This window comes from Ambystoma mexicanum, chromosome 9 (assembly GCF_040938575.1).
Source record: "Ambystoma mexicanum isolate Mex_15411 chromosome 9, UKY_AmexF1_1, whole genome shotgun sequence".
Classification (NCBI taxonomy): Eukaryota; Metazoa; Chordata; class Amphibia; order Caudata; family Ambystomatidae; genus Ambystoma; species Ambystoma mexicanum.
The window spans coordinates 798,287,398-798,310,156 of NC_090931.1; the positions used below are offsets into that span (position 1 = coordinate 798,287,398).

General features: G+C 47.4%; 1 protein-coding gene across 2 annotated transcripts in view; it reads left to right on the forward strand.

Annotated features, from left to right (window-relative positions):
• Positions 1 to 22,759, forward strand: part of IGF2BP2 (insulin like growth factor 2 mRNA binding protein 2) — a 1,316,273-nt gene that overhangs the window by 478,739 nt on the left and 814,775 nt on the right. For both annotated transcript variants that reach the window (XM_069615761.1, XM_069615762.1), the window contains exon 5: positions 5,453 to 5,516. In XM_069615761.1, coding sequence (XP_069471862.1) covers positions 5,453 to 5,516 — 64 coding nt within the window. The remainder of the gene's footprint in view (positions 1 to 5,452; positions 5,517 to 22,759) is intronic.

The window sequence follows — 22,759 nt, forward strand, 5'->3', positions numbered from 1 at the left end:
GCGATCTTCTCCGGCGGGTCCCATTCGTTGGACCTGGGGTGGATAAGATCGTCGGGATCGAACTCTCCCTTGAGCAGATCCTCTTCCTCCCTCCTGCCTTTTTTCGTAGGACGGCTTCCCTCCTCCTCCAGGGAGGTTTGGTCTTCTGAGGAGGTGTAAAATTCGGACCTCGAGCTGCTCCTACAATAGTCGTCCGACTCGCTCGAGCTAGAGGCCTTTCTTATGTGGGATCTCGCCTTCCTTTTCCCCGATTTGTGGGGTGAACCCGGGGGGGTCTGGGCGCTACGGTCCCTGCGGGTTTTGTTTGCTTCCCCCTTTCTTTTTGCAAGCCTCACCCTGGGACAGATCCGCCAGGCTACGCAAAATGCCCCTCTCTTCCCGGGGTCTTTCGGCACTCTGCAGAATCTACACCGCCTCGGTCATACGGCGCCCGCTGACGTGGGGCTCGTCCGAGTCGTCGGTGTAGTCGCTCATGTTTTGGTGCCTCTGTAACACTGTTAAGGTGTCTTGCAGTTTGCTTGGGGTGCCCCCATCAATATATGTAGTGGTAGCTAGGCGAGACCTTGTGGTAATAACAGTCTTACCTGGGACTGAGCCCGTCAAGCAGAGGTTAGTCTCTGTTCACCTCCTCCCCAGTGGCAGAATGAGGGGTTATTGATTCTGTGCTGGTTTCCCAGTTTACAATTTTCTGAGCAGGTTGTAGCCTGCGGTATCAACTTCGGCCACTAGGTGGCGTTCCAGTCTAGGCACAGAGCCGTGCCTTTTCAGTCCACACACGGTTGTCCGTTTGGAAGACGGAGTTGGTGGTTTTGAAAATCGGGCTTGGGATATTATCCCTGACGAGCTCCGTGAGACTCTGCTGGTACTTCTCTCCTAGTACGCAAGTTCGCAACGGCGCCAGAACTCCTGAGGTCCCGTCGTGCCGTTGCGCACTCCCGTGTCTGTGGCGCCCCCTAGAGGGGAACCGACGCCGGAACGAGAGTCCCGTCGCGTCTTCCTCGCGGATATGTTCCGCCCATCCTACGCACTTGCTTGCAAACACGCGCGTTATTAGTTCATTAACAATACAGTATCAAAGTCAACATTACCAATAAAATATAAAGGTACTTATCTCGCTGCTCGAGCAGCAAAGAAAGAGGAAGGACTTCAGAGTTGCGGGATGTTATAGGGAAGAAGTGACACTGATTGGAAGAAGGGATCACATGGTTTCTGCTTATCCTATGGAAAACGAACTACAAAATTTCTGGGTTTTGTTGGACTTTGTAGTTTTTATGGGTTTTCCATGTTTATATTGTTTATATGGTTGCTGCTCGAGTTAGTAAAGAGAAGTGAGAGCATAATCTGAGCCTCCGAGTCTTGACATAGAATCCCAGCCTCAGGTCTTGACATAGAATATATCTATACTTGCTGATGCAGAAGAAAATAAATGCAAAGTAATTTATTCTCTACACGTCTAGCCAAGGCATAACCTATAGTACCTGGCAAGCCACAGGGTAGGGAAATATAAATTGCATTGTACTCTTTAGAAATAGATGTTTTGATGTAGTTTTGTTTGATTCATATAATTATGTATGTTTACAAAAGTAGTGTGATTCCGCAGACGGGTAGTCTTCTTTTTGCAGACTAGTTGCCTGTGACTGTACGTTATTGGGATGAATCCTCCAGCATAAAGCTAGGAGACCACCTTTGACTTCCATCTTTCATCAAAATGGAGTATAAATTCAAATATGGGCTGTTTCTTGTCCCAGTCGTTTGGGGTGGGATGGGGAGTTACATCAGAGAGTGAACCTTAGCTAAATGAATATTTAAATCCACAATAATACACTCCAAAATCCTGTAGGTCTAAAGACAAAATCTTTTTTTCAAAACTGCTGTCTGAAGATATCTTCAGTAAATCCCACCTTATTAATAACCGAAATAAAGCATATGTCTACTCCAAATAAAGTGTGAATGAGCACATTGCCCTCCTGCCTCCCCTGTTTGGATACTCCCACTCATTCCTCCCTGGTGAAGCCATTGGTTAGTTGCAGGTATATTCTGCGGCATGACTCCCACCTAGTTCATGGAGGGTTGGAGAAGGCAGTGGCAATCGCCTTATCGATTTAGTCTCCCTCAGGGAATTCCTAGTATAGCCCTACTCTATTCTGACACTATCTACTTCAGACACTGAAGCCCCATTCTGTCTTTTTCCTCTTAAACCCAGATGTTCCTGTCCCTACCTCTCACTACTATTCTACTCTCCTCCCGCTACACTCCTTCCAATTCCAGCTCACCTTCCTCCTTATGGCCCCCACTGTCTCTCTAGCTCTCTGCTTTCTACCTCCACCCTCTGTCATTCTCTCCTACTCATTCCGTCCCCTCTCTTCTCCACTCACCCTTCCCTGTCTGCTACTTTTATCCTTTCTCCACTTCTACTCTCCCGTTTCCTTATACTCTCCCCTTTTCACACTGATTACTCTCCTCACTACTACTCTCCCCTCCCACCGAACCTCCTACTCTGAGCATCCTTACATTTTACTCACTATGTACACTCCCTCTAACACTCTCACCCACCTTTCCCGCACACTCCAAACATATTACCACTTGCTTTCACCAACCAATACCTCACCTTTTCTCTGAAATGCCTCCACATTCCATTTCGCCTCCTGCTGGTCTTTTGGTCGATCCTCCTCCTCCTCTGACCTCTCCCTAAGTTCACACAAATGTCCCCCTTCTTATCATACCCCTCGTTCTCCCAATGGGTCTCTTCACCTGAGCAATCTAGATCTGACTACTCCCCACAAGAAGAGTTACAGTGATCACACTTTGGGCTAAATGCTGCAATGTGCCGTTCCGATACAATGGCAGCCCACACTGTCGTTGCAGCAAAGTCTGAAGGAAACAAGTTTATAGTATTTTATTCCGTTTGGCAGCCGCAGGAAGACTGTTTGTGTGTGTGTAATGGTTCCAACGCATCTGTCGGGGCGCGGTGCATACTGTAGCTTGTGGTGTCTGTGCTACATGCAGCCCTTCTGATATCTGACCGGATGGCTCTCTTGCTTCCCGCTAGCTCCGTTAATGTGACCGCTTCAGTTGTTGGCTGAATGGTTCTAGTTGTCTGCTGTCTTGTGGGTTGTCTGCCCTGATCTCGGTTGTGCAATCTGAAAAAACTGCCCAGCAATGGATTCAAGAGGTATGGGGTGATCTTCAGTGGTAATGCTAGTCCTCAGGCAGCCACTTGGGTCGGGAACAAGAACTGGGACCCCACCCAACTGTCATTCCCCCTCTGGGTTAGTTCTAACTCTTGCTTCCACCCTTGTAGGCCTACCACCACAGGCTGAGAAGTCCCCACCCCCTCTTCATAAAATCAGATTACTGCCCTTGCCACAATTATTAAACATGTCCGTTTATTTATCATTTAAAAACAGGTTTTGACAAACACTGAATCGCAGCCCCCCTCGCCGGTTACTAATCGTGGCTGTAGACTGCTCTGTTGCAACCTAGAAACGTAGAGTAGTCCAAACGGCACAAAGTACTAGTTGCCTTTGTTAACTTTAACCCAAGCTGAGTACTAATATTAGAGAGGTAAAATTTGTTTCAAGTACTGTTACAATTCCTAAGAATAAATGAGGGTGAAAGATGTGATGGCCAATTTCCTTTCAATGGATAGGGTTTCCAGTGTTTGTATCTGTTGTGTTGTCAGATTTCATTTCCATTTCCTGTGCATACACGTTTCTTTAAATCTGCTAATCCATATCTTTGAATTTGGAGATGTAGTGATTTTCCACATTCGCTTGAACAAATAGGGTTTTAGTTTGAAGCCACTGAGGATGGATGGTTGATAACCCGAGTTTCCAAGTACCGCAATGGACTGGCTATACTGCCAAGCTCAGTATCCAGTTGTTGTGAATCTGATTCCTGATTTACATTTCTGAGTGTAAAGATGGTTGATCAAGAGGGGACTTTAAATAAATTCCTTTTGGAAGAAAATATGCCATATCAAACCAAATTAAACTACATAATGTAAAAAGTAAATGTCAAGCTCTTGTGAAATATCTATCAAACCTCTATCAAACCTCCAAAAGGTACAACAGCACATTGCGATGCACTCCAAACCTTCGCCTAAAATTAATGGAGCCAACGCATCCAAGTTTGCAGTTAACAAGAGTACTTTATTCTAAAATCCCCACAGAAGCGGATGTTATAACGTGTTTCGCATACTTACAGGTTGCTTCATCACATATATATGATGATAAGCTACTTATTTGCAGACAGTTCTGAAGTAAGATTTTCAACCGTTGTAAAGCGTACAGGTTTTTTAATGTGATCTAAAAAATACTTTATGGGTAACATGTATTATGGTCCAATTATGTTGTCATATCACTGTCTGGTAGCATTTACAGTCTGTCCTTATGGTCTGTAATGTTGCTTGAACCCTCTTGATGTTATATGATGATAGTACAGTTTACTGTTATTTTTCCTCCATATGCATTAATATATGCTGAGCACCCATTTTATTGCCTCTATTAGCAAATGGAAAAGAAGAGGGGGGTGATGTGTGGTTGAGGCATGCCCATTTCTGTGGTCATGGCGGCAGTTGGGGAGAATATGGATTTGGAGCAGGAAAACGTGCACCTGTGAAAATTCTCTGTGTTCAACAGGCAATGTCCCGGGAGTCGGGCGGGACACTGAGCACCAATGTAGCTGTTGAGATTGGACTGACTGACATCTAGATGAGGAGCAGAGGACTATGTGGGCACCTGCTCGATGGGTCATTTGGGGGACCTGCTAGAGGTAATGCAGTGGTAGGACCGGTGCTGCAATCCCGGAAATCTTAAGGAATATGAATTGGAAGAGGAGAGAACCCCACTTATGGCCAAAGGACTTTGTTGCAACCTAGCTGCTTGAATTGCCACCAATGATAGCTTGCCATGATAGTTTCGTTGCCCCACTGGAAAGTTGTTGCAGGACCAAGGACATCTTTCTCGCCTGGACTATCACCCCAGAATCTCACCTTCTCCTGTTTTTACTTTTTGGACCCTCTGACAGCTTGGAGTGGGATGCAGTGACCATCTAGCTAGTACTTGTGGGGCGTGGGGGGAAGGTGAGAGATGGTCTTTTGCTGAAAGGTTTCTCTGCTTGTCTCATCTGCGTTTTTTTTCTTTTGATGGAGCCTTAGGTCTCCCAAGGTATTGTCACTGCCGACTGTGGGCGAGCGACTGACACACGTCCCTTGCTGGGGCTACAATGGTCTCGCCATGCACCTTTTATATTGTCATTTCTTTCAATTTTATCTGTTCTTTTTTGCTTGTTTTTCTTGCTTGACATTATGACATTACTTGTACACCCTCCTTCCAGAGCCAAGGGGACACTTGGGGTGGAAACCAGTGTTCGATCTATCAAATAGATGCCTTTTGTTGCATAGTCCTACTGTTCCAAAACCTTGAACTGATTTTGCTTTTTTTTTTTACAGTGAATACTGACACGGAAACAGCAGTAGTCAATGTAACATATGCGTCAAAAGACCAGGCAAAAGTGTAAGTTATTGGTTTTGGTCGCATATTCTACAATGGTGGCACTTTTTATAAATCACATGTTGTACCTTAAATGACCATTACTTTATTTAAAGATCTTTAATTGTCTATGCGTTGAAATACTGTTGAATTTGTGATCTTATCTCACATCCCACATACCTTGATGAAAGAACTTTGCTTTGGGTATGGAATTTTGCCATATGAAGGTGCATTGCCCATCTACTTAACTTTAACGAAAGTTATATTTTATTCAGTCGAAATATTTTGTTGCACCGTAAATGGTTTTAACTTGTGTTTGCCGATGCAGAATAAAATTGAGCATCTAAGAAATGTTAAAAAAAACAAGATTCTCACTTGTGTAAAAAGTTGTTGACTGATTAATGATTGTAATCCTCATAAAATGTCATCATATGCAAGTTCAAATACAAGATCCTTTCAGACACCCCTTCCTATCCACGCTGATTTTAAAATGGCCTTCGAAGTCTCCTTAAGCAGGCACTGCAGCTGTCACATTACTTTGATATACTATTCATGTTTTACTTTACTTTCGCCAGTACCAGTAAAACCATCAACAAACGGACAGATGCATGTTACAAGTAAAATGTTATGTTCATATGTATGTATGTATGGATGAATGGCCAACAATAATCTGATTGTTTTTACTGTTAGGGCAGATACATACTGTATTTTTGTATTTTGTATGCTAACACTTTAAACATCAGACAGAAAAGTTGGATGCAACATAAAGCATATTGTTTATTGTGATGCACGTGGTGGCATGGCAAAACTGCATTTACATGAGTAAGCTGGGAGAAAGGGTAAGGGATCAACAAACTCTTGGTTGGTGTTCTTAGCTTGTAAAGTTAATGACAGAAGTGTCCGTGAGTTTTTAGCCTTGCAGTAGGCACCACAAAGCGTCAAGAAATTATTGCTGTAAGAAAGCTTTTATGTATTACACCTGGGCTACTCTTTGGAGGGTTGAAGTGCAGACACCCTTTACGACTAAGTACATTATCATGAAACCTGTACATAAAAAACATTGCAAGTTTGACACATTTGTGTGACAGTGACATAGACAGTTGCAGGGACATGCATTAGTGTAATGCTGTGGGAAAGCTGAAACTGGGACTATAAGGAGGACCCCTGACCTTAAGAGAATTGGTAGGTGTGCTGATGACGAAGACTTTTTTTGGCAGAAAGTAGATGCATTATTATCAAAAGAGGACACCTGTCACAGTGAATAAATCATGTCGAGGCGGAGCAAAGAGTGAAGGAAAGTTTTACCTGGATGCAAACCACCCATGACAGATAAAGGAAGATTGAAGTAGAATAAGGTGTGAATCCAGTGGAGTAACGTTGCTGAAAATGTTGGGGGGGGGGGGTGCATGACAACTGAAGGAAAGGGGCGGGTGGAGCAAGGGCGGATGGTGGCTCTGAGGAATAACACTAAAATACTACACCACAAGAGTCCCTTGGCAACACTATGTTATAACTTTCATAAGACTGGTGGCGTATCTTTACAATTCAATTCTAAAGACACACCAGTCTTCCGAAACTTTCTAACACTACAGTGGGTCTTTAGAATTTTCTGCATTGACAAAAGTGAAAACGCCTGTGACCCTTCTACCTAAAAAGGGCCTGCAAGCAGGTCGAAGGGGGCTGGTGTTATATTATTGCCAGCAGGGCTTTGAATCAAACAAGCATATAGACATAATACAAAATGGATGCCTGAAAGAATTAAAAACAGCACATTAAGTTGCTTATTCCGATTTCCAAATTACTTATGATGTAGAGATAGTGCATCCCTGATTATTTGCATTTTATTTTATTTACAGAGCGCTATACGCCAACGTGTTTAACAAGTAAAAGAAACTGTACAATTCAAGTGGAAATAAATGAAACAACCAAATCAGCAAGCAAGCAAATGTGTTTTGAGACGAGAACCTGAGTGTGGAAAAGAGGAGTGAGAGCGAAGGGGGAGGAGAGGTAGTGCACTCCAATGTTTAAGGGCCAGTAAGGAAAAGGAACAAAAGCAAGACATGGGGGATACAGACTGTAAGTAGAAAAAGGGTGTTAGATGTCAGGGAGCGGGTAGTAGAAGGAAATGAAAGAGGAAAGATGGGGGGAACGCCTGGGAGGCATTTGAAGACGAGACAGAGAAAGTTAAATAGAAGGTGTAGTTCAACAAAGAGCATTTGAAGCAAAACAAATGCAGGAGAGCTAGTCAAGTGAGGATAAAGAGAATAAAAGACGTATAGATAGGTAGCTGGGAGGCCAAAAGAAGAGTAGAAAAGTAAAATAAATGAGAAAAATAAGAAACAAGGATTTTCATAGCATTAAAGGAAAGGAAAAGTTGTACCTTCTGAATATTTTAAAGCTGTAAGAGGCAAGAGCGGGATGAAGAACTGTTAAGAGGGGGAGGTATAGTAGTGGAAAAGAAAAGCGCCTCAGTCTTGGAGGGGTTTAAATGGAGGTAGTCGTCCACCATCCAAGGCTGGAAAATGAGAAGACAAGAAAAGCAAAATGAATAGAAAGAGAAAAATAAGAGAAACAAAGGAAGGAAGAGCTGCGCGACATCCAGTAAAAGTAGTGAAAAGTCCAGGGGGTGAAATGATAGAGGCGAGAGGAATAGTATAGAGAGAAAATAGAACCAGACCTAAGACTGAAACCTGGTTGATGATGCCATTTTCTGAAAAAGTCAGTGTCCAAATGTAGCCTGACAGCATTCATTTCCTTGAATGAATTGCTGGATAACCTTGTCTAAAGACACCTGATCTAGGCGAATGTGATGCACATGGCAAACAAGAACACTGTTCAAACGGGTTTGTGACATTGTGGAGCACAGCCATGTTTTTAGGCACCTAAGAGCACTGAAACTCCTCTCCGCTTCACATGTGTTTACAGGGACGATGAAGAAATCTTTCCAGCTCACGAAATAGTCTCCTAATATCACTCCCGAGTTGTTGGGACTTGCTCATAGCCTCACTTAAGGAAGTGTATGTTTAATGGTGTGAGAACATTTCCAGTTGTATTTGCAGCAATCTAACATTGATGTCTGGATATGGCTTTAAATGTTCAATGTTTTCATCAGTGGGACTAGCACTGCACTTCGCTGCATTGAGAAATATTTTTTTCCATTTGGGAAAATTCTTGCAATCGTGGTTGACTAAACTCAGGACTGCCCTTATCTCACTTAGCTCAGCTTCTGTCTTACCTGTGTCTCCTCTGCCCTGACCTCTTTTTTGATCAATAAGGAAGTCCTTGAATGTGCACACAATGGTGGGGGAAGGACTGCTGCAAGCATTTGTTCTGTCCTCCTCACCTAAAGATTATGAAAAGAATAGATGTATGATCTAGTTTACATGCATGTGATCCAAATGTAGTTCAATACAAAACTTCATTCTGGAGTTGTGGGCGGTGGGAGATTTGCACAGTTGCTTAGTCTCTGCCTGTGATTCAAAGTGTATGTCACAAGCATGGGTTCTGTAAGAAAAGCAATTTAAAATGCATTTTCTTACAAAATTAACCCAAATTGTGAAATAAAAGCTGCTGCACACTATGTGGATAAGGGGAACCACAACCATCAAATGAAAATACACAATCTCTCAATCCGGATAACAGTGCAGCACAAGAAACATAACATTGTTTTGCTTTAAACTCCTACAGACAAAGAAGAAATCGAACTAGAAGAACCGTGCAGATAGGGTACGGTTAGAGCATGCAGTATGCAGCCAGTTAGTGCACACTTTTCTCATGATCTGAACAGGATTTATTTTCCTTAGCATAAAATCGAGCAATAGTTGCTGACTGATAATGATGTCAGTCTCATAACAGCGAGCGACACAGTAAGAAACGGCTAGAATGGCTGCCCCCAAATGCCCTCTCTAGCCAAGTAATAACACATAGCATGCTTGCTTTAGCAAGATGCCCAGAATAAAGTCATGTCACAGTAAGGGCTAGACTGGCTGCCCCGAAAATGACAGTCCAGCCATGTAATATTTCATATTTGCATTCTCGATAAACAATATCGTGCCTGCCAAGCGCCTCTGCGCAAACATACATACACACACAAAATTGATACCCATTCACCATGGACGGTATCTGGGCCTTTCAACCTTTTTCAGATGAAAGAGGCCTCGAGCCTCAGCAGCACCTGCCCCTATGTTGCCAGTCAGTACTCTGCAGTCTTGTAACATGGCATAATTTATTACTTTCTCTCTATTTTCGCTCTGGGGCTTAAAATATGCGCTTTCTCTTACCAAGGGATACACAGAAGTATTATCGCCTCATTGCCTTCTAAAACAGGTTCCCCCACATCAGCCACTTGCTGACAAAGAAGGGTTTAGAGCTCTTCAGTGGGTATTTAGTGTTTAAGCTCCCTGCTGGCTGGCTGGCCACCTCGTGATAATTGGTGGCTATTAATCTCATCTTTTTCGCTATTGTAATGTGTGCATCCCACAGGTGCCTCAGACTGTTTTCACTCTAAGCAGGGGGCTACCAACCATCATGTTGAAAATGGGCTCCCACACATCTTCAGCCCGGCATGCCATTCACCCAGTGACAGAACATTACATTCACAAACTTCAATCCAGCCAGAACATACAAACCATGCATTATTTATCATTCAGACACAAAAGTCAACACATCTATTGTTGCACACACTCACACATACATGCATACAGCACCTCCAAATACATGCACTGTGTACACACAACATTTATATGTACATACACAATAACACATGCAAACAGTGGCACAACAGCCATTGAGCAGACCAGGCTTTATCTTTCCCCCCCTCAACCCCTCCACCCCTCATCCCATTCATTTTAGGCTTTGTGGACTTGACCTGTTTGAACTACAAAACCATGGCAGGATAGGACATGACAATAAACAGTACTTTTTGGGAGTGGAGGGGGCATGCCCTTTTAAACAAGGGCTGCCAATTAGTAATACTTTAACGCATTTCATTGTTAGCACCTGAATTTGTATACGTACATTTTTAGGCAATTGAAATCATGACTGGTGACTTGGTACTTTCACTTCAATGGAGTGAGCAGGGAATGAGAGACAGAATTCAGCTCATTCTCATAACACTGCCACCTGATCTGTGTTCAAATGACCCCAAGTGTGAACTCTGTTCACACATTTTCCAAATCTGTGACCCCTCACTAGGGTTAGCTGGGGCCGGCAGCTCCCCAGCACACATACAAACACAATAAAAAAAAAATAAAAAAAACTTGCCTCTGGTCTGCTTTTGAATGCCAGGCTCAAAGAGAAGATGGAACTGGCTAATTGATGCATGTGCATGTGGGAACCACAAATGACTGTTTTTAAAGATGAGGTGCACAGCTAATTTTACAAGTGCTCTCGCGCTCAGCGCTTCTATTTGATTCATCTGGCAGCCCCCGAGCCTGTCAGGAGTTTCATTTTGAGAGCTGCGAGTGGAACGCATAAAAAGAATACTGTTTTACGAATATATTCTGCAGCAAAACGGATGGGGCAAAAGGACTATAGTTACAAGGTCGAGGGCAGGCCAGGTTCCCAAAAGTGTAGTATGCAGCCCTGGCTCCTAGCAGTGGAAATACATGTTCTTTATGCACACAAAACATTCACACAGGGTGTAGAGGAGGAGCCAAGTACCCCCACCTCAACAATTTCACCTATATTGCCGGTTTATAGTGATATTTCCGAAACCCATATTTTCGAATGCCATTTTCTCGACACCAAATTTGCCGAAAGTTTTTTTGGAATGTTTTTTTTATTTTTAAAATGGGGGTTCCCCAAAACCCCCTTTTTTTTTTTAATTGACACTTTTTTTTTACTAACGAAACCCAAAAAAACATACAATTTAAAAAATAAAAAAAATAGAAAATTTGCCAAAATGTTTTCGACATAATGGTCATTCGAAAATATGTTTTCGTAAATATGACTGGATACCTATATTGCTTATATGTTGGGAGCCCGGATGTGAAAATCGTGCAGTACCATTGATGATACAGATATCTAAGAGAATCCTGGTGGGAAGGTTCCCATTGAGAAAACCATACCTGGATGCAAGAAAACATGATGGCCGTTTGAATGAAATCCCGGAAGAAGCAGAGCAAATGCATGGTCTTGATGAATGGTGACATCACAGAGCTGAGCTGATGTGCCTAGAAGAGATGCATATACTAGAGAATGCAGATATTCTATAAAGCATCAGAAAAGTATCAAGGATAAGTTACATCTTGGGATCAAGGTGAAAAAGCTTATGCCATAAAATGTATGAAGATATCAAGATAGTTTACACGTATACAGATGCAAAAGAAACGCAAGCAGACAAAGTATTCTCGAAGCTTGCTTTAGAGTGAATAGATTGCGGCAAGCACCAAAATATACATATATGCATAAAGAGTAAATGATGGATGTTTCCACTATGTGTTATAGCAGAGTTGGACTAAAAAAGAAAGGCCTCTTCTCAGTGTGTCGCAGTAAGAAACCACATGAATTCAAAGTGAATCCCAAAAAGGCGAGGCTGGATGAGTCATGAAGCTAAACCAAGAATCAGGGTGAAGTTAACCAGCATTGGATACAAATCGTGGGAAAGAACAAAACTCCTGTTTAAAAGACACGAACAAACAAGAAAGACTTCAGAGGTCTATTAAAAAATAGTATTTTAAAGACAGTGAAAACTTAAAATCATGGTCCTCAGTCACGTGGAAGGATGAAGTTGGACGAGCAAGATGTTCACACCCACGCACGAGTGCAGAGCGTGCCTTCACTCCCCTGATTCTTCACAGTACAGAACAAACTCAAGGCTGAGCTTCAAAGCCTAATTGACTACGCTGACCACTGAGGTGATGATAGATTGATATGCTAATTGGTGGGAAGCTGGTGTTAAGACAAGCTCACCAGCACCTGGAAGTCCAATCTTCGTGCTGCTAGACGTAGGTGGAAAAGTACTAAAAAAGGGTAGAGTGCCAACCAATTGTAGGGGACTGCTTAATTAAGGGTCCTATAGTTTTGTGTAGCCAATGGGACGTCGTGTATTTAGTGACGTTCATAGTGGCCATTTTGAGGGAACGGCTTAGTTGCCTCACCTGCTGTTAAGAAACCTATCACTTCCACTCACTATCCCATACTAGTATAGATCATATACTTAGATGCTCACTAAGAGCCTATTACAGTTGCTGTTAGGTTTTTGTAGTTTGCCACGTAGGATCACGTTGGCAATGATGCAGGTCAACGTCAATGATGAGTTTTTGATATAGAAGTTCAGTTCCAAAGAAAACTCGTTGAGTAGGAGGATTGAGTGAATTCATTGATGTTCGTTGTGCTCCCTGTTTTAGACAATTGAAAATAAAACAGTTACCCTTTTTACCAGCTAACTAAATCATTTTGATGATTGATGTTTGAGTAACTTCTGCATCCCAATCCATCTCCAGGGTATTTGCTACTCATCTTAAAGGGCTGAGGTTATTCAGTTCAGGGGTAAGACACCAGAACTGTCGGCCACCTCAGGTCTGCACAGGGTCTAGGGAATGTGTCGGTATTAAGCTAAAGCTGCAAGTTAAGTGCAATATTCGTAGCCAGTGTGGTTCACTTGTGATTGGAACATACTTAGATGACATAACTTAGAGACAGCAGTTGATAAGGGATGTCAGAAAGCATTGTATTTTGTGTCCATGGGACGTTGGAACCCAGAATCTCACACAAACATGATGTGATCTGTAGTAAAGCCATTTGGAAACAGGGTGACACTCCTCAGACACTTGCTTAGGTCATTACAAATATGCACAGCCACTGTGTGGAAAACCAACTAATTATCTCAATTTAATGACACCAGAACCCCGGGGACTTCTTAAGCCAAATACACGCTTTCAGGTCCCGCATTGGGGTAATGTAGAGAAGCACTTGCATTGAGGCCTTGTGGACCCCCAGTTCGTCTGTCTGCCGATGATTTCACTGTTCAGGTTTTAGCTTCTGATTACTGTTTGAAACCCACCAGCCCCCTGTAAACTCTCCAACACATGGCCAGTCCCACAGCACTGCAATTGTCCCATAAACCTTTTTTTGTTGGGGACGTTTGCTTGTTGTCCTGGTGCTGCATTCACCAAATTGGCCACCACACCCACCCCTCCCGTTAATAAACTCCGCAGCCATTTCACTTCTCCATGTAGCAGAGGCAAAGCACGTGAAATTACCTCCAGGGATTACAGGTCTGGCAGCCAGTGAAAGCTAGGGCCATCTTTTACAAACAGCTGTGGCTCAAGTTAATACCCCTAGCTAGCTAGCCTTGTGCTTGTGCGCCTACAGACAGCAACCAAGAAGCTGAATGAGCAAAGCCGTAAAGCGACGCTCAGATGCTGCTGGAGAAAGTACTGCAGTGCTGCCAGCATGATGATAGTGCGGGTGCTGTACCCCGCACCACCCAGTCCAGCACCCTGGGCCAGCCAGGGTGAAGGATTGAGTCGCACAGGTCATCCCAGCCCCGAACATGCTGCATTGCGGCTGCCCACCATCATCAATTATGCAATGAGGAAGCGTGACCCTGGCGTGGCGCCCCAGCCAGGCTTGCGCTGTCCAATTACGTAATTGAGGATTGCAGCAGCCACAAAGTGGCCTTCTGGACCTCCTGCCAAAAGATGGAGGAGGGGGAGGGGGGGACAAAAAGCGATACCAAAAAAGTTGGGGGTGGGGGGAACCCCCCCGTCTCCTCCTAATTATGCCCGTGATTTTAACATCCACTAGTCACAGACTAGTCACAGACTGACAGCCACACTTGAAGTACGCTTTTCACCTTTGTCTTCACATCATCCCCCATATAACCTGCGCAAACCCTATTCCACTCGATTGGTCTGACCACGTCACCATCCCACTATTGGTCACTCATTTAATTATGGCCCCCAAAGGTCAGGGTAAATGCCCCCTCACTCAAAGCTGCTCACTCAAAACCTTCCCGGTCAATGATCTAGAAGCAAACTTTGCAGAATTCCCCACCATAGCGAATACCTCAGGCCTCCTAGAATTATTCAACAACTCTGCTATAAAACTGGTGGACATTCACACCCCCTAAAAACCATTCTGGCTAAAACCAAAACATCTTCGCCTTTGTACACCTCCGAACTCACCAACCTCTCATCTCTGCGCCAACTGTAGGATTCTGATTATCGAGGCCAAAGCTGCTTACTACTCCACCACCATTGTGGCAGCTTCTAACGGGAGCAAAGCCCAATTTGAAGTAGTAAAGTGTTGTACCAAACCCTCACCCGACCCTGAGGTACCAGCAACTCAGGAAAAATGCAACAAAATCCACACATTTAGTATTTAAAAAAAATAGACTCTGCCCCTCTCCACTGAATTCTATCCTCTCTCTTCCCTGCATCTCCTCAAAACAATTACCTCTGTCAAACCTACTTCTTACTCTGATGATATAATCACAACCTCCAAATGTAAACAATTGACAAGCCTGTAACTTGGCACGCTCCTCAGCATCATTAATGCCTCCCTCAAAGAAGGGTCATTCCCTGACACACTCAAGACTGGTCTCATACAACCTCTTTTGAAAAAAAACAACCCTAGATCCAGACGCACTGGCCAACTAACGGCCCATCACAAACCTCATGTTTATTGGCATATCTTGGAAAAAGTAGTTGCTACACTACTACTCGCCAGAATCTAAAACTTCAACTCCTAAATGACTATCATCCAGGGTTCCACCCCAAGTGTAGCATTGATACAGCTATCATCCAGGTGGTGGATGATGCCCTCCAAATCATGAATAAAGATGACTCGTTCTCCTCGTCCTCCTTGAACTCTTGGCTGAATCGACATTGTTGACCACTGCATCCTCCTCTTACTCCTTGCCGACAGGATGGGATTCTCTGGCACTGTCCCGAATTGCTTTACCTCCTACCTCTCGGGCAGACACCAGGCCATGGAGATGATCCTATTGCATTCTAACTGACTCCAGGTCTCCTGCTGAGTCCCCAACTATCCATCCTCTCACTAATCCTTTTTAACCTTTAGTTGGAGCCTCTGGGTACTTTCCTCAACGATCCCAACATAGCATTCCACCAATACACAGATGATACTCAGTTGTATATGAGAGTAACTAGCACGCAGGACATCCTTTGTCTGGTGGCTAAGCTCCACATATCTGGAGGGACATGCTCCTCGCGCAGCAAGTTGAACAAATGACTTGATTCACAACTTGTCGATTGCAAACAATCTTCTCTTGTCACGCACCCATCCTCTGGAGCACGATCCTAGTGTCTGCTTAGAATGCCCCCACAATTTTCCAATTTCATAAATCTCTCAAAACAGCTTTTTCAACACAGCCTGAACAAGGACTAATTCCAGTGGACACACATACAGATGCACAGACCTCAACTCGCAGTACTGCACTACTATTAAAACATGCCAGACCAAATGCTGGCTACTCACTCTGTACAACACTCCGCTCCTCTCGAGCTAGGTCCATGCTTTAAACAATAAAATTAAAAATGTAATAAAATGTGTAAGGCACTCCGAGACCCTCTGGACCGAGTCAGTTTAGTATACAAGTTTAAATAAAATATGGTTCCCTTACGTCTTGCCCCCCCTCCTCATTACCACCCCACATCTATGATATACAAGGGCTCCTGGTTGGGACCCTATTCTGCCCAGGAAGGCTCTATAGTAAGTAAACCAATGAAAAGGGTCAATCTTATCTAATTGATTATCCCAAGAGAATCATAACATATCATCATAGACAAATCTTTTTTCAATAGATGTTTATATTCAAAAGGAAGAGACCTACTGGTCTAGTAGCACACAGCATACACAGAACATCTCATTAATGGCTGAACATGAACCAAATGCGTGGTGTTGTAAAAAATACATATTCGAGAAATTTAACTAAATTTTTTGTTTGTTGTAAAGAAAGAACAGGGGTTACAACAATTAGTACAATTTCTGAGCAAGGTGTTGGAACAATCAGCTACAGACAGGTCCTCGACCGTGCAGCACTAATCAATGAGGACTTGCTGTTCAACCACCGTAGATTCATTACTACTTCGTGGCTTGTACAGGTAAGCCCTCCCTTTGGTGTGTGATATGACGTGGTAATATTATGACACCGTTGGACATTCTCTGACATAAGCTATTGATTCATAGATTGGACTTCACCATTTGAAAGCATGAAGTCCAGCCGAGAGGACATCTAATACGTTATAGATCTCCATCCAATTTTAATCTTTGAACCGTGCAGAGCAATCCACCATAGCATGGCAAGACAAATCAAACATTAACAGATTATAAATAAGAAATAAAGGTATTCTCTTGCCTTCTCGAAAATGTTTAAAATACTGAAACTATCCCTTGTCTCTCGTTTTTTAGGCAGCACATTCACTGAACAGGCTTTTTCTACAAGTCTCTTTCATCCTGATGAAGGCCTGTGTAAGATAGGCCCTTCTAATAGCCTGTGAGAGCCGAAACACACCTGTGTAGACCACTTCAACCATTTTGTGTCATTTGTCCACACTGTTTTAACATTGTTCCAAAACCTTGCTTAGAAATTGTACTAATTGTTGTAACCCCTGTTCTTTCTTTATAACAGTAGACGTTTAACCATTCAATGTTAATGACCCTCATTCCGAGTATGGAGGTAGTCATGACGCTTTTTGCGCCATGACTACCTCTCATACCGGTACCGACTCCGACTTGGTTCAATGGGGACTTATCGGTGTAGTCCGACCTTTGCGGGACCGGTAAGTCCCCATTGAAAAATCCATTCTCCAGCATGGGGTCTGGCATGGATTCACATGCTCATGAATATTCCCCGTCGTCAGGCTGGGAATCCTCGGTAAAGAAAAAACCAGTATCAGTTTCGTTTCTGATCTGTCTTTCGTAGTAATAACCAATCACTGGTCTCTGCGTCATACTGACCACAGCCAATGACTGCCCTCTACCTAAGCACCGCCTCTGGCAGCCATCTTCAGATTTTTACCGCACATGTGTTGGGATCCTCGTGCTATTGCTCTCGAGCGTTAGTGCTATTTTTTTTCACGTTTTTCTCAAAAACTTCGTTTTTTCGGTCAAAAGAGCCTCAAGCTCCACCGACTCTCCATCTGATCAACGGGGACCCGTGTCGGATTCGTCTGCGCCCCTCAAGGGTGAAGATTTCGTCGAGCTACGCTTTTGGAGGACTCCAGAAGTTTCTCAGGCCTGGTCATGGCCCAGGAGAAGGGAAGCTCGACGCCCGGAAAGCTGTTCAGGGTCTGCCCTGGATGCCAGCTGCAGAACGTCTTCAAGGAGGACGAACACTCTTTTTGTCTTTACTGCCTACATGAGGACAAGACGCACGTGGAGAAGGACTGTGCGTTTTGCGGCAACATGTCGGAGCGGACCATGAAGGACCGCCATCAACGTCTCGCCAACTGGCTAGAAGGGAAGAGCCCGTCCGGCGAGAAGAAGAGGAAGAAATCCGAGCGGTCTTCTAAGACCTTTGAGGACGCCCCGGCGACGGGGGTCCAACATAAGGCCAAGCACCGCGAGTCCGCTGGCACCGGGAGCGCCGAACGGTCGGGCTCTACGGGCGCCAGGCTGGGCGCACCCTCCCCGGCACCATCAACCACGAGCCAACGCTCTGGGTCGGGTAAGAGGAAGGTCGAGCTCGAAGGCGGAGGGGGAGCGAGGCAGTGTCCCCCCCCCCTCAAGGATAAGGCGGTGAGCGCACCTAAGGTGGTGAAGGCCTTAATCCATCCGGCCAAGCCCTCTATCGAAACTGTCGCGGCGGCCCTGGCTCAGCCTGTGGAGGCTACACCAGCGGTGGCGACCTCGGGGCTCAGAGTCTCCCTGCCACCTCGGAGGGAGTCCTCTTTTGTGCCCATCGATAGGACCCCCATGAAATCCCCCATGGGGAAGAAAAAGGGGGGGGCAGGGCGTTGTCGTAGATTCGCCCTCAACCTCGGAGGAGGAGCTGGTCGAGGTCTTAAGCCACGGCCTCGGCGTGGAAGAAGACCGGCCCGTCGGGATGGATCCCAACGCAGGTGACGACGACATCGTCGAGGGTACCGACGGGGCCCCTGATCGCCCGTCGGATTCCCCTCTGCCAGCGCCGCGAGACAACTCGGCGGCCATTTTGTTGGCTATACAGTCCTTATGCTCAGAGATAAGGACAAGACTACCGTTGCCGACGGAACCTCTCCCGTCGGGGGACCCAGAACCGGGACCTTCTGGGGTTCCCCCTACCAAGAAAAGAAGGATCCACCCTCCGCCTCCTTTTCAGCCGTCGCGCCCCTTCCAGCCCTCCTCCCCGTCCACCCGAGGGGATGATACGGGGACTGACACGGCAGCGACGGGTACGGACGACGAGGTATACGACGAGGATGTACCGTCGTCGCCTCCCACCAGGGCTTCTCCGCCCGACGAGATTGGATCGTTCCACTCCATGATCACCAGGGCATCCGAGCTTTTCCAACTCTGCCCTGAGGAGAAGAAGAAGGAAGGTTTCCTTTATCAGCGGCGCGAGGCCAAGAGGAAGACGGTCCTCGCAGTGCCTCTATTGGACGACATTTGGGATGAGGGCCTCACCCTCCTCAAGAACCCTTCCACGACGCCAGCTAGAAGAGACCGGTACGAGAAAAAGTACCGGGTCCCGGACACGGCCCCCCTGTGCCTCCGGGCGCAGCCTACCCCGGACTCCGTCGTCTCCGCGGCGGCCAGGAAAAAAGCGGGGGGGGGGTGCGGCCTCCACATCGACTTCCCCACCGGACGGCGAGGGAAAGAAATTGGACGCTATGGGACGCAGAGTCATCTCGTCTGCAGCGACGACGATTAAAGCGGCCAACGCCTTGGCTATCGTGGCCCGCTACGACAGGGAGCTCTGGTACAAACTGGCTCCCCTGCTGGACTTCTTGCCGGACGACAAGAGGGCCGAGGCCCTGGAGATCCTGCAGGAAGGTGAGGTGGCTTCGGACCACGCCATTACCGTTGCGACGGACATCGCCGACACTGGGTTCCGCCAGTTGGGCAACAAGACGTTCAGACCAGAGTCCTGGACATGCCCTTCGATGGGAACAACCTGTTTGGGAAAACAGTGGACGATTCCCTTCAGGCCATTAAAGCGTACACCGAGACGGCCCGGGCCCTTGGAGTTCTGCAACAACGACGGACGCCCTTTCGGAGCAGCGGAGGCAAGGGCGCCTCCAAAGGTTCCGGCGGCGGTTTCTCCACCTACCGTCAAGCGGCCCGCTCGTCGTCTCAGGAGACCTACAGAGGACGAGGCAAGTCTGGCGGACTCCGCCGTCGTCGCCAAGGAGGTCAAGGCGGCAAAGCCTCGTCGAAGCAGGACTGAACCGGCCGTGGGGTCGGGCCCCCACCGAAGCACCCCGGCGAGCTTCGTCAGCGTGTGGGAGTCCATCTCCACCGACCGTTGGGTGCTGGACGCCTTGGCCCGGGGCCACGCGCTCGAGTTTCAAAGAAGGTGTCCGTGCGTCCCCCCCGTGGCCAGGAAAGAACTTCACGTCCCTCAACTTCTCCTCGAGGTAAAGGCGATGCTCAGGAAGGGCGCCATCGAACTCGTCCCAAAGAGGCTTCGGGGCTCCGGAGTTTACTCGAGATACTTCTTCGTGAAGAAGAAGACGGGGGGGATGGCGCCCCATCCTGGACCTGCGACGTCTGAACAAGTTCATCAAGGCGCAAAAGTTCCGGATGGTCACCCTCCAGCACATCCTGGGTCAGCTGGAGGAAGGAGACTTCCTGTCGTCGTTGGATTTGGAGGATGCCTACTTCCATATTCCCATCCTAAAGGGGCACCGAAAATTCCTCAGGTTTGTGGTCCAAGGGCGTCATTACCAGTTCAAAGCCCTCCCCTTCGGACTACGGTCGGCACCCAGGGTGTTCACCAAGTGCCTCGCACCGGTGGCGGCGCAGCTGCGCCGCGAAGGGATCCACGTCTACCCCTACCTGGACGACTGGCTCATCCGAGCCAAGACGAGGGAGCTCGCCGTGGTTCACACGGCAAGGACCGTCCAACTTCTCACGGACTTGGGATTCTCCGTGAACTACGCCAAATCCCACCTGGTACCCGCGCAAGACGCTCTGTTTCTGGGAGCGAGGCTCAACACAGTGTCCCTTTTGGCCTCCCCGTCGGAGGAGTGGACCAGGACCATCCTGGGCAAGGTGCAGCGGATGTTGGTGGCCGACGCGGCCAAGGTGAGGTCCATCAAGTCCCTCCTCGGAATGATGTCTTCCTGCATCTACCTCATTCCCAAGTGCAGGCTCCGGATGCGCCCGTTGCAGGAGTTCCTGGACGCGCGCTGGATCCAAACGACGGGCAGCTTTGAGGAAAGGATCACACTCGACGAGAGTTTCCGACGAGCTATCCGGTGGTGGGGCACCCGCGCGCATCTGACGGCGGGCATGGACTTCCCGACCCCAGCTCACCAGGAGACAGTGACCACGGATGCCTCCCTGGAAGGGTGGGGAGCGCACACCGAAAATCTGCACGCAAGAGGCCTTTGGCTCCCGACGGAGAAATCCCTACATATCAACGTCCTGGAGCTCCGTGCAGTGTTTTGGGCCCTCAGGTCCTTCCTTCCGTCCCTCAAGGGCAAGGTGGTGAGGATCTTCACCGACAACACCACCACCATGTTTTACATCAGGAAACAGGGCGGAACCAGGTCCCCAGCACTGTCCAAGGAGGCGCAGGACCTGTGGCATTGGGCAGTCGCCCAAGGGATGTTTCTGGTGCCGTTTCATCTGGCAGGGATAAAAAACACCATCGCCGACTCACTCAGCAGGGAGCTGCGCTCGTGCCACGAGTGGGAACTACGGCAGGATCTAGTGGATCGCCTCTTCCGACGGTGGGCCACACCCCAGATCGACCTGTTCGCGACGGCGACGAACTCCAAGTGCCGGAGGTTCGCCAGCAGGTTTCCCCAGGCGAGGAGCATGGGCGATGCTTTCTCGTTTCCCTGGGAGGGCCTGTTCCTCTACGCGTTCCTTCCTTTGCCACTGCTAATCCGGCTCGTCAACCAGCTCAAGAGGTCACGGCGCAGGATGATCCTCGTCGCACCTGCGTGGCCGAGGCAGATATGGTTCCCGGACCTTCTGGACTTGTCAGCGTCCCCGCCAATCAAGCTGCCGGTGGACGCGGATCTGCTCTCCAGGGAAGGAGGCGCCATCCTCCACCACGACCCGAAATCGCTGAACTTGCAGGCCTGGCTCCTGCAGCGCTAGAGTTTGGAAGATACGACATACCGGCCGACTGCAGAGAGGTTCTTGCAAAGGCCAGGGCGTCCTCGACTCTTAAATGCTACGGACACAAGTGGAAGAGGTTTTCTGTCTGGTGCCACGCACAGAAGATTAACCCTCTACGGATTACGGCTCCCCAGGTACTGCCGTACCTGCTGACGCTGGCCAAAGCTGGACTGGCACACGCGTCCATCAAGATTAATCTTGCTGCGATCTCCCGATACACCAGAACCACGGGCCGGTCGTCCCTGTGGTCTCATCGTCTGGTGAAAGAGTTCATGAAGGGACTGTTCAGATTGTTCCCGCCGGTGAAGGCGCCGGCCCCGGCGTGGGAGCTCAACGTGGTGCTGACCAAGCTCATGGGACCTCCGTTCGAGCCTCTGCACTCAGCCCCGTTGAAGTTTCTGTCGTGGAAAACAGCGTTTCTTGTGGCCATCACCTCCGCACGACGGGTGGGAGAGATCCAGGCCCTTTCCTGCAAGGCCCCGTAATTGACTTTTCACGACACGAGGGTAGTGCTCAGGACGCACCCCTCCTTCATGCCCAAGGTACCGTCGGACTTCCATCTCAACGAACCCTTGGTGTTGTCTGTGTTCTTCCCGTCGCCTTCGTCGCCAGCTTAGAGGACTTTGCACTCGCTGGATGTGGCTAGAGCGCTGAAGTTCTACGTGGACCGCACGAAGTGTTTTCGGAAGACGTCACAACTCTTTGTGAACTTTGGACCTGTCAATCAGGGGAAGGCTCTCTCGAAGGCTTCCATTTCCAGATGGCTCTCCGGCTGTATCATGTACTGTCATCGGTTGGCAAACCGACCGCTGCCTGGCCGTCCGAGAGCCCATTCCACCAGAGCGATCGCAGCTACCAAGGCGTTCCTTTCTGGTGTGCCCCTGCTGGACATATGCAGGGCTGCTACGTGGAGGTCGACGCACACCTTCACGAAATTCTACTGCGTCAATCGGGATTCCAGGGAGGAGTCCAGGGTCGGCCAAGCAGTGCTGCGCAACCTGTTCGCCTGAGGTGAGCCTGGT